Source organism: Ipomoea nil, unplaced genomic scaffold (genome assembly GCF_001879475.1).
Source record: "Ipomoea nil cultivar Tokyo-kokei standard unplaced genomic scaffold, Asagao_1.1 scaffold1043, whole genome shotgun sequence".
Classification (NCBI taxonomy): Eukaryota; Viridiplantae; Streptophyta; class Magnoliopsida; order Solanales; family Convolvulaceae; genus Ipomoea; species Ipomoea nil.
The window spans coordinates 4,478,742-4,497,136 of record NW_017617471.1 but is presented as its reverse complement, the minus strand read 5'-3'; the positions used below and the strand labels follow the sequence as shown (position 1 = coordinate 4,497,136).

The 18,395-nt window shown below is 32.7% G+C and overlaps 1 protein-coding gene across 1 annotated transcript; it reads right to left on the bottom strand.

The window, feature by feature from the left end:
• Positions 1-566: 566 nt before the first annotated feature.
• Positions 567-4,358, bottom strand: LOC109181593 (mucin-5AC-like). The gene is made up of 6 exons (XM_019331439.1): positions 4,301-4,358; positions 3,914-4,216; positions 3,481-3,586; positions 2,523-2,646; positions 1,486-2,382; positions 567-1,098 (listed from the first exon to the last, which is right to left on the bottom strand). The coding sequence occupies exons 2-6, from the start codon at positions 4,092-4,094 to the stop codon at positions 706-708; spliced, it is 1,701 nt and encodes a 566-aa protein (XP_019186984.1). The 5' UTR covers positions 4,095-4,216; positions 4,301-4,358; the 3' UTR covers positions 567-705.
• Between the last annotated feature and the right edge of the window lie 14,037 nt (positions 4,359-18,395).

Sequence of the window (18,395 nt, the reverse complement as noted above, 5' to 3'; positions counted from 1 at the left end):
TAATTGTATAAAAAATGTACATAACTGTATGAACAAATATACATAATTGTATGAACAAATATACATAATTGTGTGAACAAATATACATAATCACAACAACTTCCTACCACGACTCCCAAAACAACCCCAAAACGACGTCGTTTTGGGAGGCACGCGGCGCACAGTGCTACACGCGCCGTGGTGTAGGGTATAACGATTGGTAAAAGTAGAGAAAAAGATGTGGTCTTGCTCGGTTTGTTAGTATTGTTAAAATCTCAAGGGGAACTATGTACATTTAGAAATCATATCTCATTACACTTTATGAAATGAAAACATGGCCATTTTGGGGAGAAAAAACCTCATAGCATCGGTCGTGGATGTAAAAACTAACTTAAGACTTATTTCAACAGGGTGGTAGTTCGGTTATTGTCAGGGACATTGGGGTTTAATCTTGCGTTGTGCAAAAATATACAATCTGGTGTTAAATCTCAAACCTAAATTCGCTCAATGCCCCACAAAGCTGAGAAATCTAGGTTATTAAAAAAAAAAAAAAACAAAGAAAAAGGGAAAAAGGTTCAACGTTAGCACTTCCACAATATCTATAATTCTATATGCTTCAAACTTAACACATTTAATTTTCATTTATGTGTTCAGGCAGCAAATCAAAATTTGAAAAATAGATAAATAAATATAAAAAATAATGCATGGAGCACCAATGAACTTATGTTACAAATGGTCGAAAGGTTCAGGGAGAGGTTCGAATCCGTTCTCAAAAATGGTACTATCAAGCTTATCGTCAATGCTGTGCAGCCAGTTAGTGTTCTTGACATCCTCTTTGAGTAGAATCATGTCGTAACGACAACTCTCATAGATGTCAGTATCTGTCAATCTTGCTGAGAATCGAGATCTGTCGTCTTCACTCCCATTTTCAGAAGACCTACTAAGATAACTTCCATTTTCAGATGTAGGGCCATTGTTGCTGAAGTTCATATTCCCATTCAGAGATGCTGGGGAACTTGCACTGTGACTATGGCTTTTAACACCATTTGATCGAATGCTGTGAGGGTAACGGATTGAGCCTGAAAGTGGGCGAGCACCATTAGGGCCATTTCTTATATCCTGCAAAAGAAAGATCCATCTAGTGGTTATGTACACCAGTAAGAAGAAAATTTGTCAATTTTCGAAACTCATTCCTAAAATATTTAGTTGCTTTATGAAGATATGACAACAGCATGCAGCTGGTAAATGGCTATTATGAATCTTTTATTAAATGGGGTATAATCATTGAGAGAAGTAAAGCAAGATAGCTACTGACAAAAGCAGCAATGACACTCGTGAATGAATCAGTAGGATTAAGACAAACTTGAAAATATAAATGAATGAGTGACGACACTGAAACATAACACTTAATTAGGATCAGTTTAGGTCCATAGACTGAGAACAGAAACACAAACCAATGTCTTTGAAACATAACAACATTGCACGAGGAAAAAAGTTTATTCTTACCATGTGTTTGATAGCCATATCAAGAGATTTCTTTGAGATATTCCTCCCAAATCCCATGTTTTCTGTAGGTGTCTTTATAGATTTCCTTGTAGTCAACTCCAAGGGAAATGAAGCTCTGCGAGAATCAAGTGTATCAGCCACATGCCCGTTTGAAAGCCCCCGCCCACTAGCAGAGGATTCTGTGAGTCTTCCCCTGCTAACAACAGGTGATGGTTGCCGCCTAGGCAAAGTTCCAGCAATTGGAGTGTCCATATTAGCCTTGACAGAGACAGCAGCACCAGGCCTGGACCTACCAGCAGACAGTGGTCTGTTTGGCAGTGTTGTTCTCAAATTTGATGGTGTTTCAAGTGAAAAATCAGGTGGAACTATAGGTTGAGGTGTTCGCCTAACTGGTGGATCAGGTGAGCTTGGACGAGATATCGAAGCCACAGTTCTCCCACTGGTGACAGTACGTCTAGAGGATGCAGATATTACAGGAGATTGACATATTGAAGGTCCTGTATTCCTTCGAGTAGGTGTCGAAGCCCTCGATGTAGACCGAGGAGAGGGGGAACTCAAATTTGCAGGAATTTGAGGCCTAGAACTTGGAGTAGAAGGTCTTGAGTTTTGAGATGGTCTAGAAGTTGTGTTTGGGGCTGGACAGGCCTTGGAAGGGGTTGAAGGCCTTGATAATGTTGGGCGCGAAGTGGGGGTGGAATTTCTTGCTGAAGATGAAGAGCGACTTGAAGGGGTAGAGGACCGAATATAGGATGACACAGAAGCAGAGCTCGTGTTTAGAATATTAGTTGATTTATTTGAGTAAGTACTAAACTGGTTGCTAGAGACAGAGGAACGAGTTACTGAACTGCTGCGTGCTGGTCTTGCATTATGGTTGCTCTCTGAATGTGAAACTGAAAGCTGAAATGAAATGATTTTTACGAAACAAGATGTCAATTTATTGGATCCAAAATTTAGTGATTTTAGTCATTTAATATGATCCATATATATTTTTTTTGCTGAAATAACTGAATCCGTATTTGAATAAACAGAAAACCAACCCTTGAAGCCTTAGTTGTGGAGACTGATCTGGCCAAGGAGCTACTTCTTGGAGCTACTTGGACCCGTTGAGGTTCATTTCCGATCAATGAAGGAACTAGAGGAGTCTCTGGAGGAGTTAGAAGCCTATTGGTATCAAAAAGACGAGTTATAGGTCAACAATGTCTAGTTATTCAATTCAAAATACAAAAAAGATAACTACTGAAGCTATAATAGTCTCACATAAAGAATTTCGCTTAAAAAAATGACAGGGCAAACAATAAAGAGATCTCTGCTGTTTAGTGGACAACTGTTACATGCATTTCATTTTATTTATTTATTTATTTATTTTAAGTACATTCATTTCCCTTTAACATCCAATGCTTCAACATTCGGCTGCTGGTTGGAACCTTGATCCATTTGATAGAATTATATATTGTACTGGTATAACATTCAAGGAGCACCTAAAAGCGAGAATAACAAAAACTAGACTATCCAAATCAAATACAACACACACCCACAAATACAGCTATTATGATCAATTTTACCAAGTACCAGGTAAAAGCAAACTGATTTTAGCTACTAATGTAATTTTCTGCACAATTATAGAACTTAGAAAATTACTATGCTGGCAATTGAAAGCCAAACAACGGTGATGCATGACACTGAAAAATGAACAGGACAAGGCATGTCCTTAAACAAGACTCCCCGTATTTGAAGGTTAGGTTAGGGGACCATTAGCTATTTCACAGCAAAGGATTCAGAAACTTGGCAAAGTAAAAATTTGCCTGGATCATAATTTAGAATGATTGAAGAACCAAAACAAAAACCTTCATTGTCACTATTGAATTAGCACCGATGGAACAACATATAAATAGATTTTTGTTTCAGTATTAGCATACTAGCATAGCATTTATGGAGGTTGATCTGATTTTCAAAGATGAAGATAAGCTGGCAAAATAAGAGATCTTCAACTCTTACCAATCATAATCATTCTTTCCTCCCTCAGTAGATGATAACAGATCATCCAATCCATTCTTCCCCACCTTTGCTGATCCAACTGAAAGTCTTCCCAGTTTAACGGAAACTGTTCTCAATAAGCAACCAAGAGATATCACAAATCAAAACTAAACTACAAAATACTTGATGTTCTAAATATGCAGCAGTAATAAGTCTCATTATTTGAACTGGAATTTCAATTATTAACCCTTCGTCGCTGCATCACTGAATGCAGCGACGCCGTTTTGCCTCATTATTAGGTAGCATTGCGTCTCTGTTTTAGTGTTACGACATGTAGATGTAAATCAGAAACCAGGAAGACGGTATCACGATGTAGTTCGATCAGCTGAAGCTAATACATACTCCGTACACAGTAACACACGCGATAAATATATACAAGAGCAAAGAAAGGTACCGTCGGACTCGTCGGAGTTGACAACGGAGACGCTGCGGCGAGTTCTGGAGAAGAGATCCAAGGAGTCATCGGAGGGGTCTTGGTTGGAGGCTCCATTGACGCTAAGGCCACGCCGGAGCTGCGGTGCCACCGGAAAACTCTTCCCGCCTCCGATCATAGAGTCCCTAAAGCTCCGATTCATCTCGTATCAATCAGTGGCGGTAATCACTCCAGCATTATGAGTAATAGAAGAATTTGTGAGGCTCGGCTAGTGCGCCGAACGGACCGGGAAGCCCGAGTCTCCGGCGAGGTTGTAGATTGGATCTGTGAGAATGAGAAAAATGTGAGGGAGCTTGGAAAGAGGAAGGGGAAGGAGGCAAAAGCATGTTACGCATACTAACAACTGACAGGCAGGTAAGGAAGACAACTCTCTTTCTCTCTCTCTCTCTTCCCTCATCTTCTACGGAGTATTTCTTGGGTTTAATTCAGTAATATTACGAATTTATGAGTTAATTTCATTTTTTTATTCTAGTCTGGATTTATAAAAGTGATCATTTCATTTTTATTATTTTTAAAAAACATTCACTATTTGATTGATTCTACCGTGGTAAGCATTTTAGTTTGGGTTATCCGAACCAAGCCGAATCAAATCAAAATCAAATCAAAGGATTAGATTTTAGTTTATTATTAAAAATTGATTGGTTCTATATTTTATAAACGGGATGATTTTGGTTCAGTTCGATTCAATTTTTGTTCAGTTAAAAATCAAATCGAATCGAAAAATCAAATGATATATATATTATATCCACAATTTTTATATTTATAAATTTACACAAATATATATATAAAATCTCCAACTTCGTAACCTAAATTTTCACAAGTGTTCTTTGTTCTCAAATTTTTTCTGTGAGTCTATGATGTTGCTATTGGACGGCAGAAGCATGTAAAGATGTCGATTTGGTTTGGACTTATTTTAGTTTAAGAAATTTAAAATATGGAAAATGGCACTTTTTCCCCCTAAGTTATATACTTATAGCACTTTTTCCCCCTCAATTATTTATGTAAGCACATTAGCCCCCTCAATTATTTTAAAAGTGGTGGTTTTTCCCCCTGATATATTAAATTGACATTTCTACCCTTAAAGTAAATATTTTATTTATTTTACTTCTCCAACAAATTATTGTGTATATGTAGCAATGACCACGGTTCGGTTCGAACTGAACCGGACACTATAGCAATCGAATTAAAAGTTTCCGGTTATGATTCAGATCTAGAATCCAATATTTAGATTTCAATTTATTAAATTTATGAACCAAAAAAACTGGATCATGAACCGTGAACCGGCGGTTTCGGATCCGGTTTGTGATTTTGAACCGTCTTTATTTTAAATTTTATTTTATTTTTTATTTTAAAATAGTCTAAATTCAACAATAAATGTATTTTATTTTTTCAGTTCGGAACATGAACCGACCATTTCGATTTGTGATTTTAATAAACTCTAAATATCGCGTTTTGATTCTAAATTGTAATTGGAATATTTTGGTTTGGTTGCTATAATATCTGTTTGGTTTGAACCAAATTATAGTAATAATTTGTTGGAGAAGAAAAATAAATGAAATACTTATTTTAAATATTTATTTTAAGGGTGAATATGTCCATTTAACATTTTAGCGGGGAAAAGAGCCACTTAAATAATTCAGGGGGGAAAAGTGCTATAAGTATATAACTCAGGGGGAAAAAGTGTCATTTTCCCTTTAAAATATGCATTGTGGACTTGTTGTTTAGCTTTTACAAATTTAATAAATTATTAGTAAAAATAAATAAATGGTTATATGCGCGAGAGAACTCGGGAATGTTTGAGTCTTCAAATCGAATTCTAATACGAAGCGAACTAAATCTGAGCCAAAACCGAACTAAAATTGAAATTGAATGGTTTCATTTTTTCAAAACTGAAAAAAATCGAACCCAGGAAATAAAAATTGAACTGAAAATCAAAATGCGCCCTTAGATCATTATAGTATTATTATGGTATGATCATTTTTTGTCCTCCATCAACAAACCTATTTAAATGGCTTTAAATATGTGTGCGTTTTAGTCTATTTAGTTCTAAGTGTTAATTTTTTTTATATATAGTCATATATATTTATATGTGTCATTCAACTGCTGTGGAGGCTCAGGTTGTGGAGGCTTTGCTGCGGAGGCGCGGGTTGCAATTGAAGAAGACATATGACTCTAGTCGTGAATTAGAGATGTTTTCAAAAAAAAAATAATAATATAATACGTCAACCCACTTTGTACCGTTCTTGAATTAGCAGAACTCTCCAAGTTAACAAAAGTATGAATCAAATGGATATCTTGTGTGCAAAGTAAACGATATGAACTGATTGAATTATTGCTTGAGCGATTTATGATTTATCTCTTCCATCGATTCTTGAGCAAGGGTCTTGAGGAATTAGAATTAAATAGCTTAAAATTAGTTTGGAGTAGAACGAAAAGAAAAAAAAATACAAAGTTTACCGTTCTTGAGTTACCATTCGGATATTTTGCTTCAACGTTTCGATTGACGTACGGACAGTATTCTGTAGCTAGGCCATGATGGCATGGGTTGAAACGAACAATCGTTGTCGCGAGCACAATTCAATCTTTGTGGGCTACCGGCGGTGTGATACGATAATAATGCCGTTCGTGCATATGCGTGCGACGTTTCTAAATTACCATTGTCCATTTACTCTATACTTTAACTACATACCTATAATAATATGTCATCTTAAATATAAGCCCTATTTGGTAAAATAATTAGTCTATCAACAAATATTAACTTATTTGATCATTATTAGTTGTTTGACTTGATTAAATAATCAATATAAATGCTTGATTAATTAATTTTTTGTTTCAAAATGCTAAAATTTAAAAAGCGTAGTTTATTCAATTAACTTTTTTAAAAAGCCATTTAATTGCAATAAATTAACAGCTAACAACTAATTTACTAAATAATTTTTTACAAACAGCTAGTGCTATGAACTAGTTGTACCTATTAATCCAAATCAGCCAACAGCCATTTATCAAACACTCCATAAATTTGACTATGCAATATGCACTTCGCAAAGGTACGTACTGGCCGTACTGCTACTTAAAATTTTTAGGACAAATACAACTATACAAGTATACAATCCCTCTGCGGCTCCCACACAATTCTTAGCAAGAATAATTTTAAATAAATTTTTACCGTATTGTCGTATTGAAATTGGTATTCATAGTAACTGATACAACCAAACATGGTATACTTAATTATATCTAACTATTATTGACACAATAAAAAAATTCCTAACCAATTGTTTGGTTTGTGAGAAAGAATTGAGAATAAACTAAAGAGCAAATTTCATTTTGAGCCTTTGATTATTATGGTATTGTCATATTTAGTCCTAATTTTTTAATTTTGTCATATTATATTCTTGACTTTGAATAAATTTCATTTTTAGTTATCGACTATTGTGGTGCTGTCATATTTAGTAATATTCTTTTAATTTTGTTATATTACATTTATGACTTTCATTTGAATGCCACTATTAGTCTTTCGTTGAAATACTAATATAATGGTGGCAATCAAATGAAAGTCATGGATGTAATATGGCAAAATTAAAAGAATAGAAATATATATATGGTGATGTTCCTATGAGAACCACTCTCTAATGAGTTCATGAAAACCAATTTAGTTACATTAAATAAATAGATTTATGGATGAGATCAATATAATTGAGGGGGTTCAAAATTCACGTGTGCATATGGGACATGTGATGTGCACAATTGGAGTTTCAAAATTCGCGTGTGCATATTAAGCATGTGTTGTGTGCGATTGGGGGATTCAAAATTTGCATGTGCATATTAAGCATGTGTTGTGTGCAACATAAGATATGCATAATCACATGCCCCATATGCACGCGCGAATTTTGAACCCCCAACTAATCTCATCCATAAATCTAATTTTTAATGCACCTAATTGGTTCTCATGAACTCATATGCATGACGGTTCTCACACACAAAGTATTTATATATATCCATCCAATTATAATTACGAGCATTAAATATAATTAAGTGAAAGTGGACAAATAAGCCTATAAATTTTATACAAAAAAAAAAAAAAATTAGATCTTTAAACTTTTAAATGTTACAATTAAATACATTATGTTAACATTTTATTTTAGTACACCAACACCAAAGGACTAGTTATTCACTTGTAATATCTTATTATTAGGATTCAATTCTAATGTGCCCTAAACGAGCCTCCTACAATTGTCTTGTCTTTATTTAGCATACATCAATTGGATTAAGAATAGGGTTCCATTGCCCCTGAATCTTAGTGTAGTAGTTCATCGTCTAATTTGATGGCACGACTGAAGACAGTAAGACAAAAGCTCGATCAGGATGATAGAAGGTGTTGATTGGATCTTTTATGCACGCATAAAGACTAGAGCCTGACTGATGAGTCGATTGCGATACTTACAATTTACATTTGCATGAATTCTAGAGAAAAGGTGTGTGGACTTAAGATTAGTCCGATGAAACTGGAACGTATATATTTATAAAAAATGAAAGAAAAAAGAATAAGGTTCCATCACATATCACCTTATGTCGTCACATAAATTAAACATATACTTCTGTAACAAAATAAACCGTTCTTTATAAACACAATTCACTCTCGTTGACTCCCCAACCCTGGCCCAACATCATTCTTTTCAAATTTCACCATATGACCAATTGAGATGTCCATGCGGGCTATATATAAGGTATTCATTAATCAATTAAAATATAATTAAATTAAGATGTCCTGGAATGGGTGGCTAACTAGGTGGAACATGATTTTTGTACTTGAATATTACAAGTTTGATTTTTACTAACACCCTCTCAATCAACTTTATCACAACTAAATTTATATAGTATACTCTTAAGTCTTAAGTAATAATTGTGAATTTTCTTCGTCACAAAAAAATTGATTATTTATAAAGTTGTGTAAGTGAGATGTCTCATTTAAATATTTAATCAAGGTGGTTGGATCAAGGCCTAACAAAAATTTTGCCCCAATTAGTTGACGTGCCACCGAAGTCTTCCATCAATTGCGGCGCTGCGTTACAAACCATTCAAATTAGAATCTGTAATAATTCTAGACTCCTCAAATATATTTATCAATTTTTTCTCTAAATAATTGTATTTTAGTAATTTTAATTAACTCATGTTGAGATTGATATTTATTACAAATTTTGAAAAATAATTTTGGGAACATAGTGTTGAGAAGAAGTTAATGCATTGAAACCTTGTAACATGTGACAATTATTTTCTTTTTGGGACGTCATAACCTAATAAACAAATTCCAAACCAAGAAATAAAATGTACAATCAATACCTCATTCTAACAAAGAATGATCTAATATCAGTACGAGCTTAGTTCACTGGTTCAGTAAGTAATATTTGGAAGAGGAAACCAAGGTTCAAACATTAACAGCAGTAGTGTGGGGATTATGTTCAAATTAAATAAGCAGATCACTTGTGTGCACTGACATTTGGTCCCGTTTGCTGAGTCATTGAGTCACCGTGATTTACATCCTCCCAAATGCTCTCTCGGGCTGGGGTATGGAGGACCCTTGAGATTAGAAATTCAACCTTTTGGGGAAGAAAATAATACTCTTAAAAAAAAACAAACAAACAAACAAAGAATGATCTAACACTACTCCTCTTTGTCTCATGAGGCCTCATATTGATAAAAACATCTAAATAATCTGTACATCATATATTCGTTGTCTTTTTTAAAAATATGAATAGTAGAACTTGAACCAACACTGCTAATATCATATTTTCGACCACCTAAAAATGGTCGAAACTTGATAATTTTTTGTCAATAACCACACTTTCAATCAGATTTTGACCAAAAATGACATAATGACATCGAGAAAATTCCTTATCTATAATACTGACCACCATATATAACTATTAGCACTATTTATAATGTTATTATTACAGTATTATGATTATATTTGTTCCAATTATGAAACAATTAGTCATAAACTCATAATCATTTAATTTGTTACATAATTTGTCTGGTCAAAAGGCTACTAGGTAATTAACCAGCACCTTGGACGTCTAATGAGAATAATATATACACACACTACACATGTACATACCAAATTAATTATTCATATATACGGAGTACCAAATCTGATTATTTAATTTCTTTGTTAGGTTGCAATTGCTACCTAGTTAACTACCATGATCTTTTGGATAATCCATAAAATACTGTGCATAAAATGGTAGGTCAAACTCATAAAATAAATAATAAGTTTAGTACCAAAGTTGATTATGAATTTATGATAATATGATAATGTCTAGACTTTTTAATTTCTACATAGATAACCCCATTTCAATTCTTCTCCAAAAACATTGAATCCCCAACTCTAACAGGGCGTTTGGTTGGAGATGGGAAATTACGTCAGAAAGGAATTGCAATTCCATGAGAAATGAATTACTGGGAATAAGTGAGAATTTAAATTTCAGTGTTTTGTTTACAGGAATAGTATTATTGGAAATTTCAATTCCAATATTTGGTATACATTGAAATTGAAAAGGAATAAGTAGTATAAAGTCCAAAATGCACATTGTTGTTGTGGTATTAATTTTAGATTAAAAAAAAGGGAGGGGTAATTTTGTCTCATCACTAGCTTTTTTTCTTCCTAAAATCCCAAGGGGGGCATGAGATTTTAATTTCATGAAAAATGTGGGAATTGCAATTCCTTCCAACCAAACTAAGGGATTTTATGACTTTTGGAATTAGGTGGGAATTAAGTGGGAAAGGAATTTAAATTCCCTCCAACCAAACGCCCTGTAAGTGTCCCCAACGCCCCCGACCCGACATAGTATCTAAGAAGACGATGGTAACTCAGCTCTAGACCTTTGCTTACTGCGCACAAGGAGCCCCCTCACTTTGAGAGGTTGCTCACATACTGCCGCTGGTGAGACTCGATCACGAATCATTGTTCTCAAACTTTACCTATGTGACCAATTCAGCTGTCCGTGTTAAACTTAACTGATTTGATTAATTGTTGTAAGAGTGCACGCACATATTAATTAATTAGCAGGACTGCATGACAATTAAGCTAGGCATCATTATCATCAATTTAATTCATGAAATTGAGTTGTATGGTTTTAATTGATTAAGTTATGACATTGAACTACTAGCCATTCCTCATTAATACACACACATATATATGTGTGTGTATCCCCACTTGATCAATATTAGCCACCACTATACCATCCAAAAATTCCTTTGAAGGCAAGGTAATCAATCACACCTTTTATTTATTTATTTTTTCAAAAAAAATATTTTAAATTTTGTAAAGGTCTCAACTCACATGTTTAAATGCAGATAGCAAAGTAGAGATAACATTAATCCATGCACAGGATAGTGAAAGAGATGTGACAACCAATGAACCAATGAGTATAGTGGCCTGTGATGGTAGGCCTCATCCACTCTTCCTTCACATGATTCCTATGGACTTCAATAATATTCTATTTTTACGTTATTAATTATTCTCTTCTCTTTTGTGTGTGAATTTTTATATTTTTTTTTAACAAGAAAAAACTATGTAAAGTTGATCAACTATTTATAAATTTTTTATGAGTAAATATCTAAAATGGTCCCTCAACTATAGCTAAATTCACAAATTGATCCCCGACTTTTAATTTTAACCAATTAAGTTCTTAACTTTGTAATTTTAACACGATTTGAAAGTCAAGGACCAATTTGTGAATTTAGCTATAGTCGAGGGACCAATTTGTGTATTTACTCTTTTTTATGATAATAACTTAGTTGTGAAGTGGTTCTGTAATCGCGCTAATTTATTAATTAGAAAATGATTTTTTTTAATTTTTGATCAAGTTAGAATATGATTCTATAAGAGATTAAACTAATTTAGAAAGTTATTCATATCATTTTTGATTTTTCACCCTTTTTTATTGAGTTGTAATTTATCTTTAAATTAAATATTCATATCCTTTGATTTTCTAGAGTTGTAAATTAAATGTAAGAAAGATTACTTTTTGTCAAAAATGCATTATAAGGAGGTGTTTGTTAAAAAACTAATCAATTAATTTAAGTATTTAGCTTGGTTAAACAACTAAAATAAGTATTTGATAAGTAGCTATTTGATGTAATTTATTGACGCTAATGAGTTAAAAATGAAATTATTACATATAGTAGTTTATAATGCTGAATTGAACTAATAGTTTATAGTTATGACATTATTATTATTGTTGTTGTTGTTGTTATTAACAAAAACAATAGTGAATAATTTATAATAAATCATTTTTAAAAATAAATTTATTTTTAAATTTATATCTAAAACTAAAAATAATTTAATGATAATTCAATAAATAAATTAAATAATAGACTAATTTCTTATAAATCATTTTACGCGTTAATTGGTCAAACTAACTATTTTTTCTTGTTTATTTTCTTTAATATTTTTTTAATGATATTTAAATTGACATTTTGTATTTTATAGTACTTTTAATATACTTTCTAAATATATATATTTTATATATTAATACTAAACTTAATATTATGTAAAATTAAATATAATAAACAACTAATATACCAAACATTTCTTACAAATCACTAATAATATTGTACTACACATCGATAAGAACAAGTAATATAATCATCTATCAATATATGCTAATAACTAAGCATCCCAAAATCCCAAGTATATGAATTGTCTCTTTCAAATGGTATAAACATTTATTACACACTATGCTACAAAGAGATGATGGTTGTAAAAGTGATATTGATGCGTGGATAGTATGGATCCTATCAATTATGGGTGATGTTAGTTGATCTACTCAACTAGGAATATGGTCATTGATCCTAGTCATCCCACCAATGAGGCAATATTTATTGACATTGATTTTATCCTCCAATTAACATTTTATAGTAAAATTACTAGGTGACGAAGAAAACTTGTAGGTATTACAGAAAGTATAAATTGGATACATTATATTCTTGTGTAATAATCCACAAATCACACATGAAAGATAAAATTACGTAATTTGAACTAATTAAGGTAAGTAATCACCAAAAGGGGTATCTCTTTGGAAACATCCGATAAAATTGAAATATAATAAAAAGGATATCGGTTAACTTGATTCTAAATTGTGCAAAAATAACATGCACAATTTGAGAAATGAACCAAGAGAGATCCACTTCCAATTAATCTATATCTTGATGTTAATAAATAAAGTTGTTTGGTGCCCACAATTGTCTTGCCTTGATTTGGAACATCTAACTGTTATCTCCATTTTCACATTAATTACTTGAAGTAGTCTTGACTTAATTGAGTTGTTTGGTACATCTACCATTGTGTCTTTGTGGCATAATTTGATCATATAGAATTTAATGACATTGAATATGATTGAATACAACAACCTACATTCAAATCCATGTTTGATTGAGTGGTTTGTTTGTTTGTATCTTGGAACATGTTGTTTATTTATTTTCTCTAACCAATATGTGATCTTCCAAACTTGTTTAAATGCAAATTAACTTTTGAGACTGGCAAGTGTTTATAATTTTCTTGCAATATTGCAATAAAGAGAGGAGGTAATGTGACTAGCGACAGAGGAAATTGATTCCAAAATAACTATAAAGAGGAAATACTTTAGTGTAAAAGGAACGAGACAAATAACTTGCTGTATTTGCAAATATTGCTTTGAAAGCATAATACTCTTTAGTAAGTATGTGAATAAGACAAAAGGTCTCTCAACAAGGCAAAGATCAGCCTATTTATACAAGAAGAAATTTAATGACTCCTTTACTATTTAGTAACATTGTTTGCAACCCAGACGTAGCGAAGTGGGTGCTCGTAACAATTGTAACATCTATCAATTGATTTTTATTTCTCCAACCCTGCGTGTCGACGTGACTCCATCTTCTCTAGTCAACCTCCTATACTAGTCCACAATAGTCCAACCCTGGAGCCAACAACCTTGGTTCGACTCTCAAGCTTTTTGGGGCTTGAAATCTTGGACAAGTCCATATTCATCAATGGAGATACTTCTAATTTTTTTTTTTTCAAATATGAATATTTTTTTCGGTATTACTCACTCTGTCTCATTTTATATGTCATATTTATTATTTATTGGTCAAACTAACTCTTTTTTCTTTACTTATTTTTTTATTTAATTTTCTTTGTGTTCAATCGTACTTTTAATGTAGTTTCTAAATATATAAATTTTTAACACTAATTCTAAACTTAATATTATGAAAAATTAAATTATACGGAGTAAATAATTTCATTCAAGCCTCATTAATGAACCCGCCACATAAAATAAGACCGATAAGGTATTTTGTTACTTAATATCTCAACATTGTCATTATCACGGTACATACTTTTTTCGTATTTTTGTCACATCAGTATTGCTGATTTTAATGGAGCATTGCATGCATCTTTTGTAATTGATCATTCTAATTTATCAATGGCTGGACCGGCCCATTTACAACCCTACTTCAACATTTATTATCACTCAAGAGTCCACAAGGTTTGGACCAAAAGATTTTTAGATTTTTTTTCTTTCTTTCTATTTTCTTTATTTGTATTTTAGGACTGCTAGAGTGCAAATTAATATGACATTAATATATAACATTATAGCACTAACCCATTAATATACTTTAATTGATTAATTTGGAAATCAATGAATCTCTTAAATTAATTTAACATTTAGCCAATACATCATGTTAGATAAAATTTATTTCATGTTCCCTTTTTGTTTGGAGTGATACTATACTAACACATGATACCTAAAACGAAAGGAATAATCAAAGTGCTTAATTTAGTAGAAGATTAATTGTGATAGAGAGCTATAAGGAGGAGGTGGTGGTTAATAAAATTTGACCAAATTTAGTTTTTTTTTTCACTTTTTTTTTGAAGGGGGTAAAGATTAGCCGAAGGAAAAACTGAAAGAGTGAGAAATCGAGTTGTGTCATGTGTATGTTTATGGAACAAAATCGGATAGCGGACCTTCTAGTGAGGTTTTCTGAGATAGACCTTTTAATGGGATGAGCTAGCTCATCAATGAGACCATCGGATCGATAACATTAATCAGATCTTTTCAAATGATAGAGGCCATGTTTGGTTATTGGTGGATCCGCCATTTTTGGCGATTTGACCATCTGGGATGGGCAACAAATTTGTGGAGCCTTGTGGGACGGTAGGAAAAGTGGGAATACAAGAGGGGAGCAGCTTGTGCTGCTCCCTTTTTTCGTTCTTTTTTTTTTTATTATTATTATTATGAATTATAAATTATAAATTATAATGTATACCCTTATGGTCATTTTACATGTTAACCGCTAATTTAAACAGCTAATTTTACCAAATATTTTTTTATAAACCGCTAATACAATCTGCTGGTCAAACCTGCTAATACAATTCGCTATCTGATAACCACTAACACAACCCGCTACCGCTGATAACCAAACAAGCCCAGACTCATAGACCCTTTAACCCTCTCCCCTAGACGGACGTATTAGTACGTAATTTTATTATTTTCTTATTTTTGGGTTTATTTATCTTTTTCCTCGTTCCTCTCTATGCTAATTGACAATAAACTTAACAAAATTTTTAATTTTTTTTCGCGTTCCTCTCTCCACTAATTGATAATAAACCTAACAAAATTTAGTAAGTGTGGGTGACACTCTTATATATTTAAATAAAATTGAATGTCAACTCCACAAATGTAGCACAATGATGATGAGCGCATGCCTACGATTCATTAAACACATTCCCCACCACCTTGATTTTCTAAAAAAAAAAAAAAAAAATCTGTAATTTTCTTGAATAATTTCCATGACGGCAGCATTATGTTAAGTTCAATGGATGAATTAGAAAATTTGCATCATTTTGTCTGGCTGCTAAATATATTTTAATGATTTTATATATCTAAAGTCAATCGTAGCTATTATATTATTCACTTATTAATAGGGATGGCAATGGGTCGGGGAGGGCTACATCCATCACCCGACCCACCTTATATTTTCTCCACCCTCCCCACTCCCAACCCTCATCGGGTGGACTTTTTCAAAACCCACCCCCACCCCCACCGGGTGCGGGTGCCCACTACGAGTACCCACCACTTATAATTTTATTATTTTTTTTTAAAAAATAATATTTAAATTACTTACACATAATAAAATAATAAAATTTATTAGTTATACTAAAACATAAAATAATAGAAATATTTAAATATAATAACTAAATTGTTAATTTTTAAAAATAAACTTAGTAGTTTAGATATAAAAAATAGTAAAAATTTACATAGAGTTATAGAAACTCTTATAAATAACTACATGGTAGGTCGGGTGGGGTTCTAGGCGGGTTTTGTACATAAAACCCAAATCCAACCCGACCCACCGCGGGTTTACTTTGTTAAGACCCACACCCGACCCATCACCCACTACCACCCAAAAAAATCCGACCCACGCGGGGTGGATTCGGGTGGATATCCGCGGGGCGGATTGAAATTGCCATCCCTGCTTATTAACCCTGTGCAGTTGTGCTATCTCTCTCTCTCTCTATCGAGATCTATCTCTCAATATATATATACACACACACTCAACATATATATACAGGGAAAAGATGTTAAAAAGAGTATTAAGTGATTCTCAAATCATATTGTATCAAATGTTTTATAATTTGATTATCTTAATTGTGATAAATAGGGTTATAGGGTTGCAAACGAGTCGAATAGTGAGCTTCTCAATTAAAAATTTATTCAAATTCGATCGATTTCAATACTCAAAAGTCAAAACTTTTGGTGCATGCATGGATCATCGGCCAATTCTAGCCAATCAAATTGAGTTCGAGTCTTACAAAAACTAACGAGCCAAGTCTTATAAAAATTAATAAGTCAAATTTGAGTTTAAATTTTTTTTTAACTAGATCAAACTTAGCACGAACTCAAGCCACTATAAATATTTTAAGCTCGAACTCGAACCAACTTAAGTTTGAGCTCAACTTGACTCGTTTTCATTCTTAGTGATAAATACTATCATTTTTAAAATTCATGTATTATTAGTAACTTGATTGGCTAATCATATCATATATGAAGTATAATACAAGATTCGATATAAAAGATTGGAAGCATTATAGCAAAGTGGTCAAACCACTAGATTGATCAATTTTGTAATAAATTAAGATATATATGGTATTTAAACCATACCCAAGATTAGATTTGCGTTGACATGCATTATTAAATTAAGTGCACCATTTTTGGAATTGTTTTAGTTTTATTGGTTGGTTTGTAAATGACAACGTGAGTTACTTGCAGAGGGACAAATTAGTGTGATTTAGCAGCTCATTAGGTGAAACATGATGCTCAATAAATGGCGACGTGAGTTACTTGCCCCCTAGCTTGTTGACCAGATAAGATTGTGTAAGGGTAAATCATTATGACTCTGTAACCCATTAAGTGAAAGAATTAGTGTCTGTGTCCACTAGAATTCATCCCACAAGAGGGTACATGGAACTTTTACATCGAAACTATTAAAACTCAATTATGCGTCTTTATCTTTAATTTACTACCCAAAAACCAACTGAACTATAACTTGACGATGTTGTCGTTTTCGTTACATTGTACATGGTGAGTACTGCAAATCTCTTCAGATTTGCAATCAATACAATTTAACAGTGAGATTCAGATTTATATATATAATGGATGTTGTCATTGGTTATATGCCAACCTTTTTGAAGTCAAGGAAATCTCATGATGTGCCACATTGCCTACAAGGATGAAGATGATTCGTGTCCTAATATTTTGGCGATTTCTTCCTTGTGGTGGTTTTAAGTGCACCAATTGTTTCCTAATATGTTGGTGATATATCAGTGGTTTTTAAGTGCACCAATTATTAATTAATTGCGTAGACATAATATATTAATTATAATAGAGTTAATACCCAAAATCGTCCTCGACTATAGTGGTTTTTCTCAATTTTGTCCTAAACGACTTTGGTGACCTAATATAGTCCCAGACTTTTGTGTTTCGCTCAATTTAGTCCCATACTTTTGTGTTTTTGCTCAATTTAGTCCATCATTTGTTATTCTGTCCATTTGGTGTTAAATAAATAGACAATTCAGTAATTTTAATATTGATATCTCTTTACTCATAGACATGTGAACTGCGAAATCCCTTTTTTTTTTACGAATTACTCCCAGAATTACTCCTAAAACTGCGAATATAAAATTTGATTTGTAGGTCCGGGAGTAATTCTGGGTGTAATTCGTACAAGAAAGAAAAATTTTGCACTTCACAAGTTGAAAGTAAAGAGAGATCAATATTGACATTACTGAATTGTCTCTTTATTTAACACCAATTTGACGGAATAACAAATGGAGGACTAAATTGAGCGAAACACAAAAGTCTGGGACGATATTAGGTCACTAAAGTCGTTTAGGACGAAATTGAGAAAA

Bases quoted from the DNA above. Each gene is read 5' to 3' on its own strand.
- LOC109181593 (XM_019331439.1), bottom strand. From the start codon at position 4,094: ATGAATCGGAGCTTTAGGGACTCTATGATCGGAGGCGGGAAGAGTTTT. The intron at 3,587-3,913 runs GTACCTTTCTTT...TATTGAGAACAG, and splicing joins CAACTCCGACGAGTCCGACG to TTTCCGTTAAACTGGGAAGA. The intron at 1,099-1,485 runs GTAAGAATAAAC...TTTCTTTTGCAG, and splicing joins ATATGGCTATCAAACACATG to GATATAAGAAATGGCCCTAA.